At 25.4% G+C, this 13,199-nt stretch overlaps 1 protein-coding gene across 2 annotated transcripts in view; it reads right to left on the bottom strand.

Annotated features, from left to right (window-relative positions):
• Window positions 1–13,199, bottom strand: part of LOC126903522 (alkaline phosphatase-like) — a 111,994-nt gene that overhangs the window by 69,195 nt on the left and 29,600 nt on the right. For both annotated transcript variants that reach the window (XM_050681696.1, XM_050681697.1), the window contains exon 2: window positions 6,632–6,855. In XM_050681696.1, coding sequence (XP_050537653.1) covers window positions 6,632–6,855 — 224 coding nt within the window. The remainder of the gene's footprint in view (window positions 1–6,631; window positions 6,856–13,199) is intronic.

Raw genomic sequence — 13,199 nt, 5'->3', positions numbered from 1 at the left:
ACTACATTTGTATTAAGTATTTACTTCTGCTTCAGTGGATTTTATATTTTTTAAATAATTTATAACCATTTTAGCGTAAAATGGCTTTTAAAACAGTAAAATATCTTAATAAAATTTTCTATAGCTGACTTGTTATGTGTAATAAATTAGCTGCTCAGTGAAAATAAATTTAAATTCTTTATTTATTTGATAGTAAAAACTTACTATGTGATGATGAAAAAACTACAACTATCTACTTCATCATAATCTTATTTGATATTGTCATAATACACTCATCACTATCGAAATATGAAATAACAGTAGGCTACTCGTGTCCACAATAATAGTTTTATATTTAATCTTTTCATTAATGAAATTATTAACACTTTTATTTATAAAATATATTTATATGCTTAAAACAACATGATTGTTTTTAAATAAATAACATAGGGAAATATTTTACAAACGCATACTGTCGTTTAATTTTATTATATTATACGATTCAGTCATGAGTCAATTAATAGTCACCTTTAAAAATCACTCTTAAATAAATTTATAAATTATACTTGTCGGCTCTTTTTACACATATCTTAATAAATAAACATAATGTGTCAACCCTAGTCTTAAATGAAAAAACAAACTATATTAACGTTATACAGGGTGTTCAGTAAGTCAGGAAACGGGTTTCTATTGTTCTCATTGTTACAAACAATGAGAACAATAGAAACCCGTTTCCTGACTTACTGAACACCATGTATAAAAATAATTTGTATATTATCCATATGTATTAATTTATATATTTCATATTTTATACTTACATATCAATAAACGATAACATTACAAGAATGACACAATGATGATTGTTTGGGGATACAAAATACTATAAAAGGCAGTGTAATCCTTTTCAGTCACTGCTGAGGGCTTGAGGGAGTCTGTCTCCAAATATACAAAGAACTGTTATAATCGCTCTTTTGACGTCGAAACGTAAAGTTCGTAATAATCATTGTCGAAATTCTCACGTGTTAATTTATAAATTAAAAAATTTGAGTTTGTATTATTTCACTATTACTTGATATTATTAAAAGTTATTATAAGAACAAAGAAAAATTATCAGGTAAGATTTCAATTCAATAAAAGTCAATACTTATATTAACTTATAACCCGATTATTTAGAATTTATAGTCTGAGTAAAGAACGATAAAGCAATAGATCAAATATTTATTAATCTTTAAACTTCAATTAATTATTACTGACTAGTTCGTACTTTATACATAATTACATTACATGGTATTCGTGAGATGGCCACCGCTTCTTCGTTGCCTCAGTGTATTATTACAGGTACTTACCAGTTGGGTCATTTATAATATCTCTATAAGATGAACCTTAATTATTTCTTTTTATATCTACTGTGTTTATTGTTCTAAACCCTCGGACTCTACAACCCCGATAGAACCTCATTGCTCACCAATTGACCAAATCCCCAAACATACCCAAACTTGGTCAATATACAGGGTGTTCAGTAAGTCAGGAAACGGGTTTCTATTGTTCTCATTGTTTGTAACAATGAGAACAATAGATACCCGTTTCCTGACTTACTGAACACCCTGTATATACAACACACATATAAACCCACATACCATGATTATTTTTTGTATTATTACAATATTTCATGTTGTAATATTTATATCATTTATGTCAAGTAAATAATCTATATTAGCTTCGATGCGAAGCTGAGAAGGTATTGGTTTTACTATGATGTGTTATTTTTTTGTGTCTGTTACCACTTTTTCTCACCTCTCACCGAACGGATTTCTTTCAACGATACGTCAAAAGATCACAACTCGTATCTAGTTGAAGACATTACCCTTAAAAAATTAAAAAAATTCCCCCGTTCCCCGTAAATGGGGGAAACCTTCAAAAAAATTACAAATTTAAAAATCGCTAATTTTCGACATTTTTTCAATTTTTTTTACTAAAATGTGCCGTAACTTTTTCAAAAATGAACATATCAATATAATTTTTTTTTTATAGATGCATGATATCATTACCTATCATTTGATATATTTTTTTTGTAAATTTGACCCTTTATTTGCCCACAGGGGGGAATTTAAAAAGACAACTTTTTCACAAAAAATTAACTTTTTCAACTTAACTTTTGAAAATGTTCCGGAAGGTCTGACACTTTTTATATATCTTAAATTAAAGCTAATGTAATATACTTTATCATGAAAAAAAAAAATTTCGGACTTTATTTTATGTTCACAGTGAAAATGGCTACCGAATGCTAGTTTTGTGTGAAAATTTTCGATTTTGTATTTTACATTATATTTAACTTTATAATGCTATAACTTATTGAAAAGTGTATGTATCCACACAATTTTTTTATGAGAAATAATATTTTTTAATAAACCCTTTTTTATTCGACATATTTTATCTTAATCGAGATATTAATAAGGAACCAGTAGATCATGTAGCTTTTGGAATAAAACACCAATTTTTTTAAAATTAAACACTATCTAAAGATTTGCATCGAAGCGTTTATTTTTGATAGTGATTTTAATCACTATCAGATATCATTATACTTGATCCAACTATGCCACGTCATCACTGTGCCGCGACCCCCCTGTGCTGGATTTTTATAATTTTATTTCGTAAGTATTCAAATTTAATTACTCTTTATGTCGAACAAGGATGTGTAATAAAACCTGCAAAATGTTAGTAAATTCATTAAAAAACTAACATTTATAAAACACAAACTCATCAAATTAAAGAAACAACAGGATCAGCAAATAATAATAGCATTACGAGTAAGGTTTAGATACTATATAAGAGGATAAAAATTCATAAAATGATGATTGAAGGTTTGACTACGAATATCTCAGTCAGGGGTACTCACAAATGTAAGTTGTTTATTAACCCTTAAGCAGGCGCGTACCTATTTTTAACGTTCATAGTCGCGTGGGAATCTATTAGACCCCATTTCTAAAAAAGTATAAAATATGTATAAAAAAGTTCATTTTTTTTAATTCAAAGACATTATTTGTTAGCATATGATATATAAATATCGATAAAAATTAAAAAATTAAAATTAAAAAATAAATAAATGACAAAATTATGTGCATTACTAAAAATTATATTACGAAAAAAAAAAAACTTAATTTTCAAAATTTCATTAAAAAATTTTGGTTTGTAAAAAAATTATTTTAACTGCAAAATCTTATTTTTAGGACGGTAAATAAAAGCTTTTACTATTACAAAATGTATTTTTATTAATTTTTCTTGTATTTCTTTGAGCTCAAACACGGCTTATATTTATTAGTTTTATGTGTATTTACATTTATATAATCATTTTTCTTAATTGAATTTTTTTATTATTAATATTACAATACATTTAATTATTATGACACGAGTATATACAATTATTCGTTCATAGTAGCACATCGATTACCAATAATCAATGTGTCCACATTGAGACGCGATGTATTTATTACATGTTTTGTTCGTATTTGTGCCGTATCATCGAGTAGTGGAAATTCTCAATAGATTATTTATTTTTAAAACCTAATTGCACATTCGGTGGCAGATCCACATAATCCCAATTCCACAATATTATATCAATTATAACATTGCATTTACGATAAAACGATATTTTGAAAAAAATACAATTCCAAAAAAAAATTATAACGTTACAAGTCGCGTGGGGGTCAATATGACCCATTTCAACTTTGATGGATATTTTAAGTCATACATTTTTTTTTCGAAGGGATTTATTTATGAAAATTGATTTAATATTACTATAAAAACCATCTTCTAAATTTATATCTATGTACACCTTTTATGCAATATAATACATCCGTTTATATTTATGTGGGGGTATGCTAGACCCCCACGCGACTGTTTAAGGGTTAATAATATTAGTTAATTATTTTCTGTATGTTATAATTGATTTTAAAAATATAGTAATTTTTAAGTATTATACAAAATTTTTATTCTAATTCCATTATTTTTAATTGTTGTGTGTATGCGGCTAAAATTAAGTTGGGAGTGCTCAATAATCTTAATAATCAACATTTTTAATAACTAGTGTGCAAGCTGACTAGTCTCTGAGCTGAACTACCCTTCAGTCGATAAAGAGAGAAAGTAGTTGTGCCGGTGAATAACTAAGAATTATCCGCCAGTCATCTACTTTTGATCTTGATCATGCTGACGGGTCTGAAGGCTAACCCTTTAGCAGCTGTTTAGTTTGAGAGAATAGGCTGATCAAAGATACCCGATGAAAGGATTTAGGAAGAGCCTGGAATGCATTTTACGTAAAGATTGATTATTAAATTGTGTGTTCGTATCAACGGTCAGGCCAAGCCGGGATACGACAGATATTAATTAAATAACACATAATTAAATAAATGATTAGGTGTACAAAAAAATTTTTCTAAAGAGATATTGATAGAATATAAATAAAAAAAAGTTTTAAAAACATAGANATCATTTTTATATTTTTTATAATAATATTTTTAACACTTAAAAATAAAAAAAAGTTTTAAAAACATAGAAACATATAATCAAGCTAAATGAGTTAGTGTTCTTTGACATATTTCAAAAAACTAAGTATTTGTCAATTATATATGATCAATATGAAGATTAAAATCATAAAATAATTATGTTGTATGGAAAGTTAAAATTGTACACGACTAATCAAGTAACTACAATGCAAACATTTCCATCTTAATTGTTACTATATAGGGCGTTCCACGATGTATTTTGACAAATCTAATAACTTTTGATCTAGTAAATACTTAAAATAATTTTTACAGTTATGGACGGAAAATAGAAAATTCCTACGTGACACCATTAGGTCACAGCAAATAAAAAGAGATTTANGAATATAAATAAAAAAAAGTTTTAAAAACATAGAAACATATAATCAAGCTAAATGAGTTAGTGTTCTTTGACATATTTCAAAAAACTAAGTATTTGTCAATTATATATGATCAATATGAAGATTAAAATCATAAAATAATTATGTTGTATGGAAAGTTAAAATTGTACACGACTAATCAAGTAACTACAATGCAAACATTTCCATCTTAATTGTTACTATATAGGGCGTTCCACGATGTATTTTGACAAATCTAATAACTTTTGATCTAGTAAATACTTAAAATAATTTTTACAGTTATGGACGGAAAATAGAAAATTCCTACGTGACACCATTAGGTCACAGCAAATAAAAAGAGATTTACAAATTCCCACACCAGGATTCAAGTAAAAAAAAAAACAGATTTTAATTTAATAATATATATTAGTCTGTAATGATATAACCGTACAATATAATAAAATTTAGTGATTTTAGTAGCTTCAAGATGTGAAATGTCTTATATATGTTAAGTGCTAATGCAAAAAAAACTCGCTTTTGTAACTTATAAGAAAAAGTATATAAATACATTTTTTTTTTTTTTCAAAATTTATACTCCACCTACAATTTATACTCACTCAATGGATTAAAAGCTTGTAGTTCAAATATAGTAATTATTATTCTATTATTGTAATCAAACCATTAAAATTTTATAAAATTAAGGACTAAAAAATAGTTATTTTGAAATTTTGAAAAAATAATAACTTTTTTTTTTATGAGAGATAAAAAATAAAAAAAAATGCTTATAACCTGTCCAACCAAAATTGTAAAAATTATTTAAAAAATGATAACTCAAAATATTTGTTTGATCAAAAATTATTATATTTGTCAAAACATTGTGGTTTACTCTATATAATGATGAATTTTTGTTCAATTTAGCATTTTTATTAAATGTTATACACGACTTGTTTTTTGGAAAAAAAAAAAAAATTTCACAAATATACTTTAACCTAAATTTTTTTCCATTTAAAAGTGTTATAAATATTTTGTTTAATTATTAATAAATAAAATAAATAATTTGAGTTTGTTTAATCAATACACACAGAAGATATATTAATTAATTATTCATATAAAATTGTTTGAGAATATCTGTTAATACTAAGAATTTATATGTAATTGAAAACCATTATTCTATATGCATTGAGTGTCTGGTGAAACATTTCAGGAATGTAGACAGTATATCATCAGATAAAATATAGTTGTCACTATATCACACAAAAATAAATAAAGTGGGACATAATGAGGTATATGATATACCTTATATAGTTCTTAATATCTCTCCAATGATAACAAACTAAGAAAAAAAAGGAAGAACAACAGATAATTCCTTTGTTAAACATTCGAAAACAAATTTTTCTACTTGATCGAATCGTATAAAATTATTAGACACTAATTCGAATTTTTTCGGAACTACCTATTCAAGTATTCTAAAATCCTTACCTAGTTATTAGGTTGAGCATGATTTTAAATATAAATATATTTTTTTAATATATTATATTATATTAAAAGTCTAACAATTAATATTTAAATATAATTAAAACGTTTTATAAAGATTTTGGTAAAATAAAAATAAAATAAAAACTTTTTGTCACAAATCAGTAGAATTATTGTAATAAATAATTTTATTTAAATGAGATATTACTAAGTGGCGACTATTGTAAAATATAAGACTGTACAAATGATTAAATTTGCTCTTACGGTCAAAAAATTTTGATTAATAACAGTAATATGAAAACGTACCTTTGACATAGCAACTGCAGGAAATGTATCCCATAATAAATCTTCATCTTCTCCTTGATTACCTTTACGTTGTCCTTTGAAAATTCTAGAAGCAGTTAATGTTGAAGATCCCATACCATCTCCAACCAAAAAAATTACATTTTTAGCTCGACCCATTTGTCCTTCATAACCAGTTAATCTTTTTTTCAATGCCAATCTAGCTTCTTCATACCAATAATCTCGTTCTATAAATAATTTATTCTTTATTATTTTAAATATTTGTGATAAGTTTTCATTAATTTTTACTCAGGACCTATAATATATTTAACTATTACGTTTTTTTATACACATTTTTCGGATGCCTAACCGGTTTATAAAGAAATATAAAAACTTAGGCTTAAGAATAAACAAAATGAATGGATCTTTTAAATTAGTATAAATAAAAATACTATTTAATATTTATTTATTTTTTATTTTTCATAAAACCTTTAATTTTATTTGTTATACTTTCCTTTACATTACTTTTATAAAGTTCGGGTTTATCAAGATTAATCAGTTATTTTTACTTTAATTCTTATTAAATATTGAAATATATTCAAAAGCATATTTTTATTTCGGGAAATTGTTTTTATTCGTTTAAATTTTGTTATTCACAAAAATAAAAGATGAGGTGGTCAATTGCGACTACAAGTGAATTATAATTTTTCATTGAAATTTTTTTTCAATTAATATTTTAATAAAGTGAAATATTTCTTATGATTCAATTATTAGTTTAATTTAGTATTAATTCGTTTTTGATGTTTGTGTGTAGTGCATTTTATAAATTTATGTTTATCTTAAAACAATAAATGACATAATTTTATGTTATAAACATGATTTTTGTAGAATTTTAACACAAACTTAATGATTTTAGAAATATTTTACTGTAAATATTAACTTACGAAATTCCTAAAAAATTGTAGACTAATTTCGTAATATGCCCAACGCTTTATATTACGCAACTCATATTTATCAATGAAAAATTTATAATTTGTATTTTATATTACTTGAAAACAAACAAATAACTTATCTGACATGACATATACAGAGTGATCGAAATCTGATAAGACACTTATTTTCTCAGAAACTATTGAGAACTTAAAATTTTTGTAAAAAGAAAAATTATTAAGTTTATAAAACTCTACAATAATATAAAGTTAAATGAATTTTTTTTTTATCCCTTCAGGGATAAACATGTTTATTTATAATTTTTTTAAATGGGAACCACTATTTTTGATTTAATAATATAATAGAAAAAAAAATTACAAACAATTTTATTCTTATACTTTTTTTTATCCGAACAACAACCGTTTACGTTTTATAATTGTTTAAAGATTTTGACTACCAGAAAAAATATTGTCATTTATTACGTTTCATAATATCGGTGGTAGTGCAACCGGTAATTTTGTTAGAACTTTTAGTCTTACAAAACCATAGATTTAGCTATTAATAATACACCTAAAACCCGGTTTGAATCTATTATTTATCACTCATTTAGTGAGTAATAAATTTTTATTTCTAATTTACCTGTCATAACTTGATCAATAAAATTTGGTTTATGCAACAGCAAATAAAAATAATTACTTCTGTATTTAATACAGTAAAATAACAATAGAAATTTGGCCTAAAATCACTTAACTTTAACAAGCTGTAACGGACGACCGGTTAATCGAATAAAAAAAATTGTTTGTAATTATGTTTTTTATCATATTATAAAGTTAAAAATATGGGTTTCCATTTAAGAAAACTATAAATAAGGGATTTTATTCTTGAAGGGACGAAAAAAATAATGGTTTGACTACATACTATTGTAGAGTTTTTTAAACTTGATATTTTTTCTCAATAATAAAATTTAAAATTCTCATTATTTTCTGAGAAAATGAGTGTCTTACCAGATTTCGATCACCCTGTACAGTGTACACTGTTCAACAAAATTTCTTATTATTTACATGTATGTCAATTTATCCATTGTTAATTGTGTTATCTCAATATAATAATCATGTAATGTGTAATTAAATACAATAAACTAAAAGTGCTGACAACAATATTTCTGGATTGGAGGTACTATCACATATTATAAAAAGCACTGAAATCATTTCAGACAAAGTTCGCTTTCGCTGAATTCAAATAAAGAAAACAATTATCAGCCACGACCCCGTGTTGTTGTCGGCTATCACTTTATGCATGTTGTTTACCTACATACGAAAATAATTTATTTTAACTTATTATTTTGTGACGAGGTACGAATTTGATACCTCTATATATCAAAAAGTTTGTCGAATTATCTCTGAATTGCAAATTATAGCTACAAAATACGAAGTTAGTTAATTTATATTATCCCAATTATTTAGAATTAATAAATCTGAGTAGAGAACGCCAAAGCAATAGATCAGTCATTATATTAACATTGTAGAATATTATATTAGACTGGTTGATTAAGGTACATAGTCATGTTACATGGTTATTCGTGAACTAGCTTGCCGTTTCGTTGCCCTTGTGCATATTATTAGGTACCAATCAGACTATATTTTATTACACCTCAGCAAAGAGAGGTATTACATTTATTATTTTTATATCTACTTGTCTTCGCTGTTTTAAACCCATAGACCGAATAACCCTGATAGTACCCATACATATTATAATCACAACCGTTTATATACTTTTATACTATTATTTTAAATTAAACACTTAATAGGCTTTTCTTTCAACTATTCAATAATTATAAATAATACATTTTTTGCCAATAAAAATCATTATAACCTATCTTAACAAGTCTATGCTAGTTATTTAATTGTTTTTTTCTATAAAATACTTAATGCAGTATTTTATACCAACTACCTACATTATAATATTTCAATAAAAATCTAGTTGATTAACATGATAATCCTAAGCTTTGTTATAATTTTTAAATGTTTTTGATATCTATGTAATACACCGTGTTTTATCAATGACATAATTATCAAGGTTAAAAATTATTTTGAAAGGAATAACTTGTTAAATGTTAGTGTAACTCGATGAAATGAAACATGGGGCTTCAGGCATTTTGGGAACAATATTTTTTGTATTGTGCTAAAATTTGGCACAAACATAAATTATTTAGGTGAATGGTAAGATCGACCGAAAAACATCCGATGTATCACTTTTGAAATAGAGATTCTTAGTAATGTTATCTCTAAATTAATCTAACCCCAGGGAGCATTTCACGAAGATACACGAGGTGTCTAATCGATATAACACATGCTGTTTACCAATTCGATTTGAAAAAAAATTTAAAAGTTTGTAGAAGATGAAAAATATTTATAAGTATACGTAATTTTATTAATTAGTATTATTTTAATTTAAATAATTTAGTTGATAAATTTAGATCAATCATTTAATTATTATATTTTAATTGCCCGGAAATGGAACAACTACATTAAGGAATGATTTAATAATACCTTAAAAAATTGAATTATTTTTTACACAGACTAAATGCTTATATTACATTCTACTCGTCATCATTTTGAAATTTTTTTTTGAAGGTGTACATAGTTAGAATATTGAAAAATTCTCAGCGTGTCTTAATTAAAAACAGTTTTATTTTATTTAAATAATGGAGAATTAAAAAATTAATTTCCATTGTCAGCTGTATAAAAGTGATGTTTTTTTCTTCTTCCTGAATAATTACAAATGTTAAGGTACTCTGCCAACGAAATGAAAATTTATCTATTTTTTTTTTAACACGCTTTTATTAGTTTCACGTGTATGTTTGTTGTTGTTTGTTGTTTGTTGTTTGTAAGTTTGTAACTCTCCAAACGCCACGCGTTATCGCATATTCCGTTGTCTAGACTAGACTGTTATACGCATTCACCCCTCCCCACGCCTCGCTCACAATACGACGGTACACTATTCCTATAAAAATTTATTTTTAGTTATCGTACCCGTACACGCGTGCTTGTCATCAATATTATATATATGTAAACAAATTTTTATTTTGACTGACCAATAACGCCCGCGTCTAATGCGCCTTACGTATATATATATATATTCCTACCGCCGTTTATACCTCGGGTATAACGTTAGTCCGACCCGCCCGGCCATAAAACACAGCTATACTTAGTGCATGATACTTTTACGTAGTTAAGTCGCATTATTTGTATAAATATATATATTCTAATTACTATTAAAATTAATATATTAACACGATTTATTCTAATTAAGAGATATAAAGTATTCATTCCGATTACGAGGGATGATTTCCGTATCGTCATTTTTCGTCACTACCTCCACGTTCCGGGAGTGAGTAATTTACGCGCCTGCTGCTTTCCTTGGATGTGGTAGCCGTTTCTCAGACTCCCTCCCCAGAATCGAACCCTGATTTCCCGTTACCCGTAACAACCATGATATTGATAGTAACTACTATCATAACATGAAACTAAAAAGTAAAAAATAAATATAGTTTAAAAAACTAAAAAAACACGCTTTTAAAGTACATCGAACTAAAAAGTTAAAAATAATTTTTAAAATAATTATGAACAAAAAATACTAGTATTATTGTGATAAAAGCGTGGGTGCTTTGTGCCATATTTTTCGTATATTGAGCGCCCGACGCTTTTATCACAATAATACTAGTATTTTTTGTTCATAATTATTTTAAAAATTATTTTTAACTTTTTAGTTCGATGTACTTTAAAAGCGTGTTTTTTTAGTTTTTTAATTTTGTATAAACAATCCTTCACTATTTATCTCAATAAAGAATTTATCTTAACATTTTAACGAAGTTAATGGTTGGTTACGGGAGTACGCGATAGCGATTCCAATTTTACTAGACTAATTATTTATTAAACGAAGCTGTCAGTGACCAAATAACGAACTAACGATGATGTGCGTCAAGCTCCGCTGTATCATCGACTCCACCACACCGACCCTCTTATCATCACCATATATTGAATTTTTTTAAAGATATATTACTAACAAAATTTTTTTCTTTACTGAAAACATAGAAATAAGCTAATATCCTTAAAAATAATGTATATTATATTACATTGTATAATGGCCGAAGTGGATAAATAAAAATATAAGTTATATATTTTTAGAGAACTCAAAAAATACTTATATCTTATGTTTATATTAATTTATAAAATTCAACAAACATGAAAACTTAAAATTATCTATGTATAAAAATTATTTTGATTCATTTATTATTAACTAATATATATTTCTAACATATTGAAATTAATAAAACCTTGCTACCATATATTTCAATTCGTTTCTATCTAACATATTAACTGCTACAATGCTACATATTTGAATTTCATAGCATTTAAATAAAAAAATACATTACCATGTTACTGAATCAACAGTGTTTTGATACTGTAAGAGTTAGAAACTATAATAATAATTTTTTTTTTCTATAAAATGATAACTAGTTAAAAAAGCATAGAAAATATGATAATTTATGGAAATCACAACAGTAGCATAATATGTAAAATGAGATTAGGAACGAAAATAATTTAAAAAATAAATAAATTTATGTCGACACTATTGAATCATTTATTTCACTTTTTGCGACTGTTTCTGCAGTATACTAGTATTTATACTCAATGGTATTTTGAAGGGTATACGGAGTATACCTAATAACAATTTTTTTCATTAATACATACCCTAAAAAAATAATATTTACATACTATTTATATTAAAGGAAATACGTTCGCATATCAGCGTATACTCCAATATAAAAGAAAGTGTTTTTTTTTGTGAAACATCAGTGTTTACATCATAATATCAAATAACTCTAGAAAATTTAGTTTATCACAATTTCACGTTTCTTCATAATACATAATATTTTCAATTATTGTTATTGAATATAATCATGATAACCGACAAATAGATAATAAAAAATAAAAATTTCGATATTAACATTTTTGTCTAATTATATGTATTATATACAATTCAGGTGAATCTGGTTTTTACATTACACTCAACAAGAAACGATTGAACAAAATTTTCTTTATAATCTTTTGATAAATTTTGGTAGAAATCTCGTTAGCAAAATAATTTTTGACAGATATCATCAACTCTATAAGTGTTTCTTAGTAAAATGTCAGTCAAATGAAACTTTTTAGTAAGAAGTTAATTTAAAATAATATTCCTTGAATTTTATTTATCTTAAGTCCCATCAATAACGGCTAATAAATAAATATTATCATTTATTATTTCTTTATTAATTCGATTTAAAATTGTTTTTTTTTTTAAGTGTTATAGTTTTTACTTTTCGAATTGCTAATAAAAGTATAAAAAATATTCGTTGATAATAATACTATTAATAATATAATTTTTACACAAAATGGTCCTACAAGTCTAAATGTATGGACAATTCTTCTATAACAACTCAAACTAATCATAAAATTTTAGTTGAAAAATAATATTAATATTAATAAATACTGCAGAAATATTATGTTAATATCATTTGAAATGTACAAGGAAAAACGGTGTAGTCTATTTCTATAAATTTCTCAAGAGGGCATAAACGAAGTTATAAATTTTTATCCTTTTAATAATAAAACAAAAA

This window comes from Daktulosphaira vitifoliae, unplaced genomic scaffold (assembly GCF_025091365.1).
Source record: "Daktulosphaira vitifoliae isolate Bord-2020 unplaced genomic scaffold, ASM2509136v1 Scaffold_4, whole genome shotgun sequence".
Lineage (NCBI taxonomy): Eukaryota > Metazoa > Arthropoda > Insecta > Hemiptera > Phylloxeridae > Daktulosphaira > Daktulosphaira vitifoliae.
Note: the sequence above shows the minus strand (reverse complement) of the source record. Positions and strands in the feature narration are given on the sequence as shown.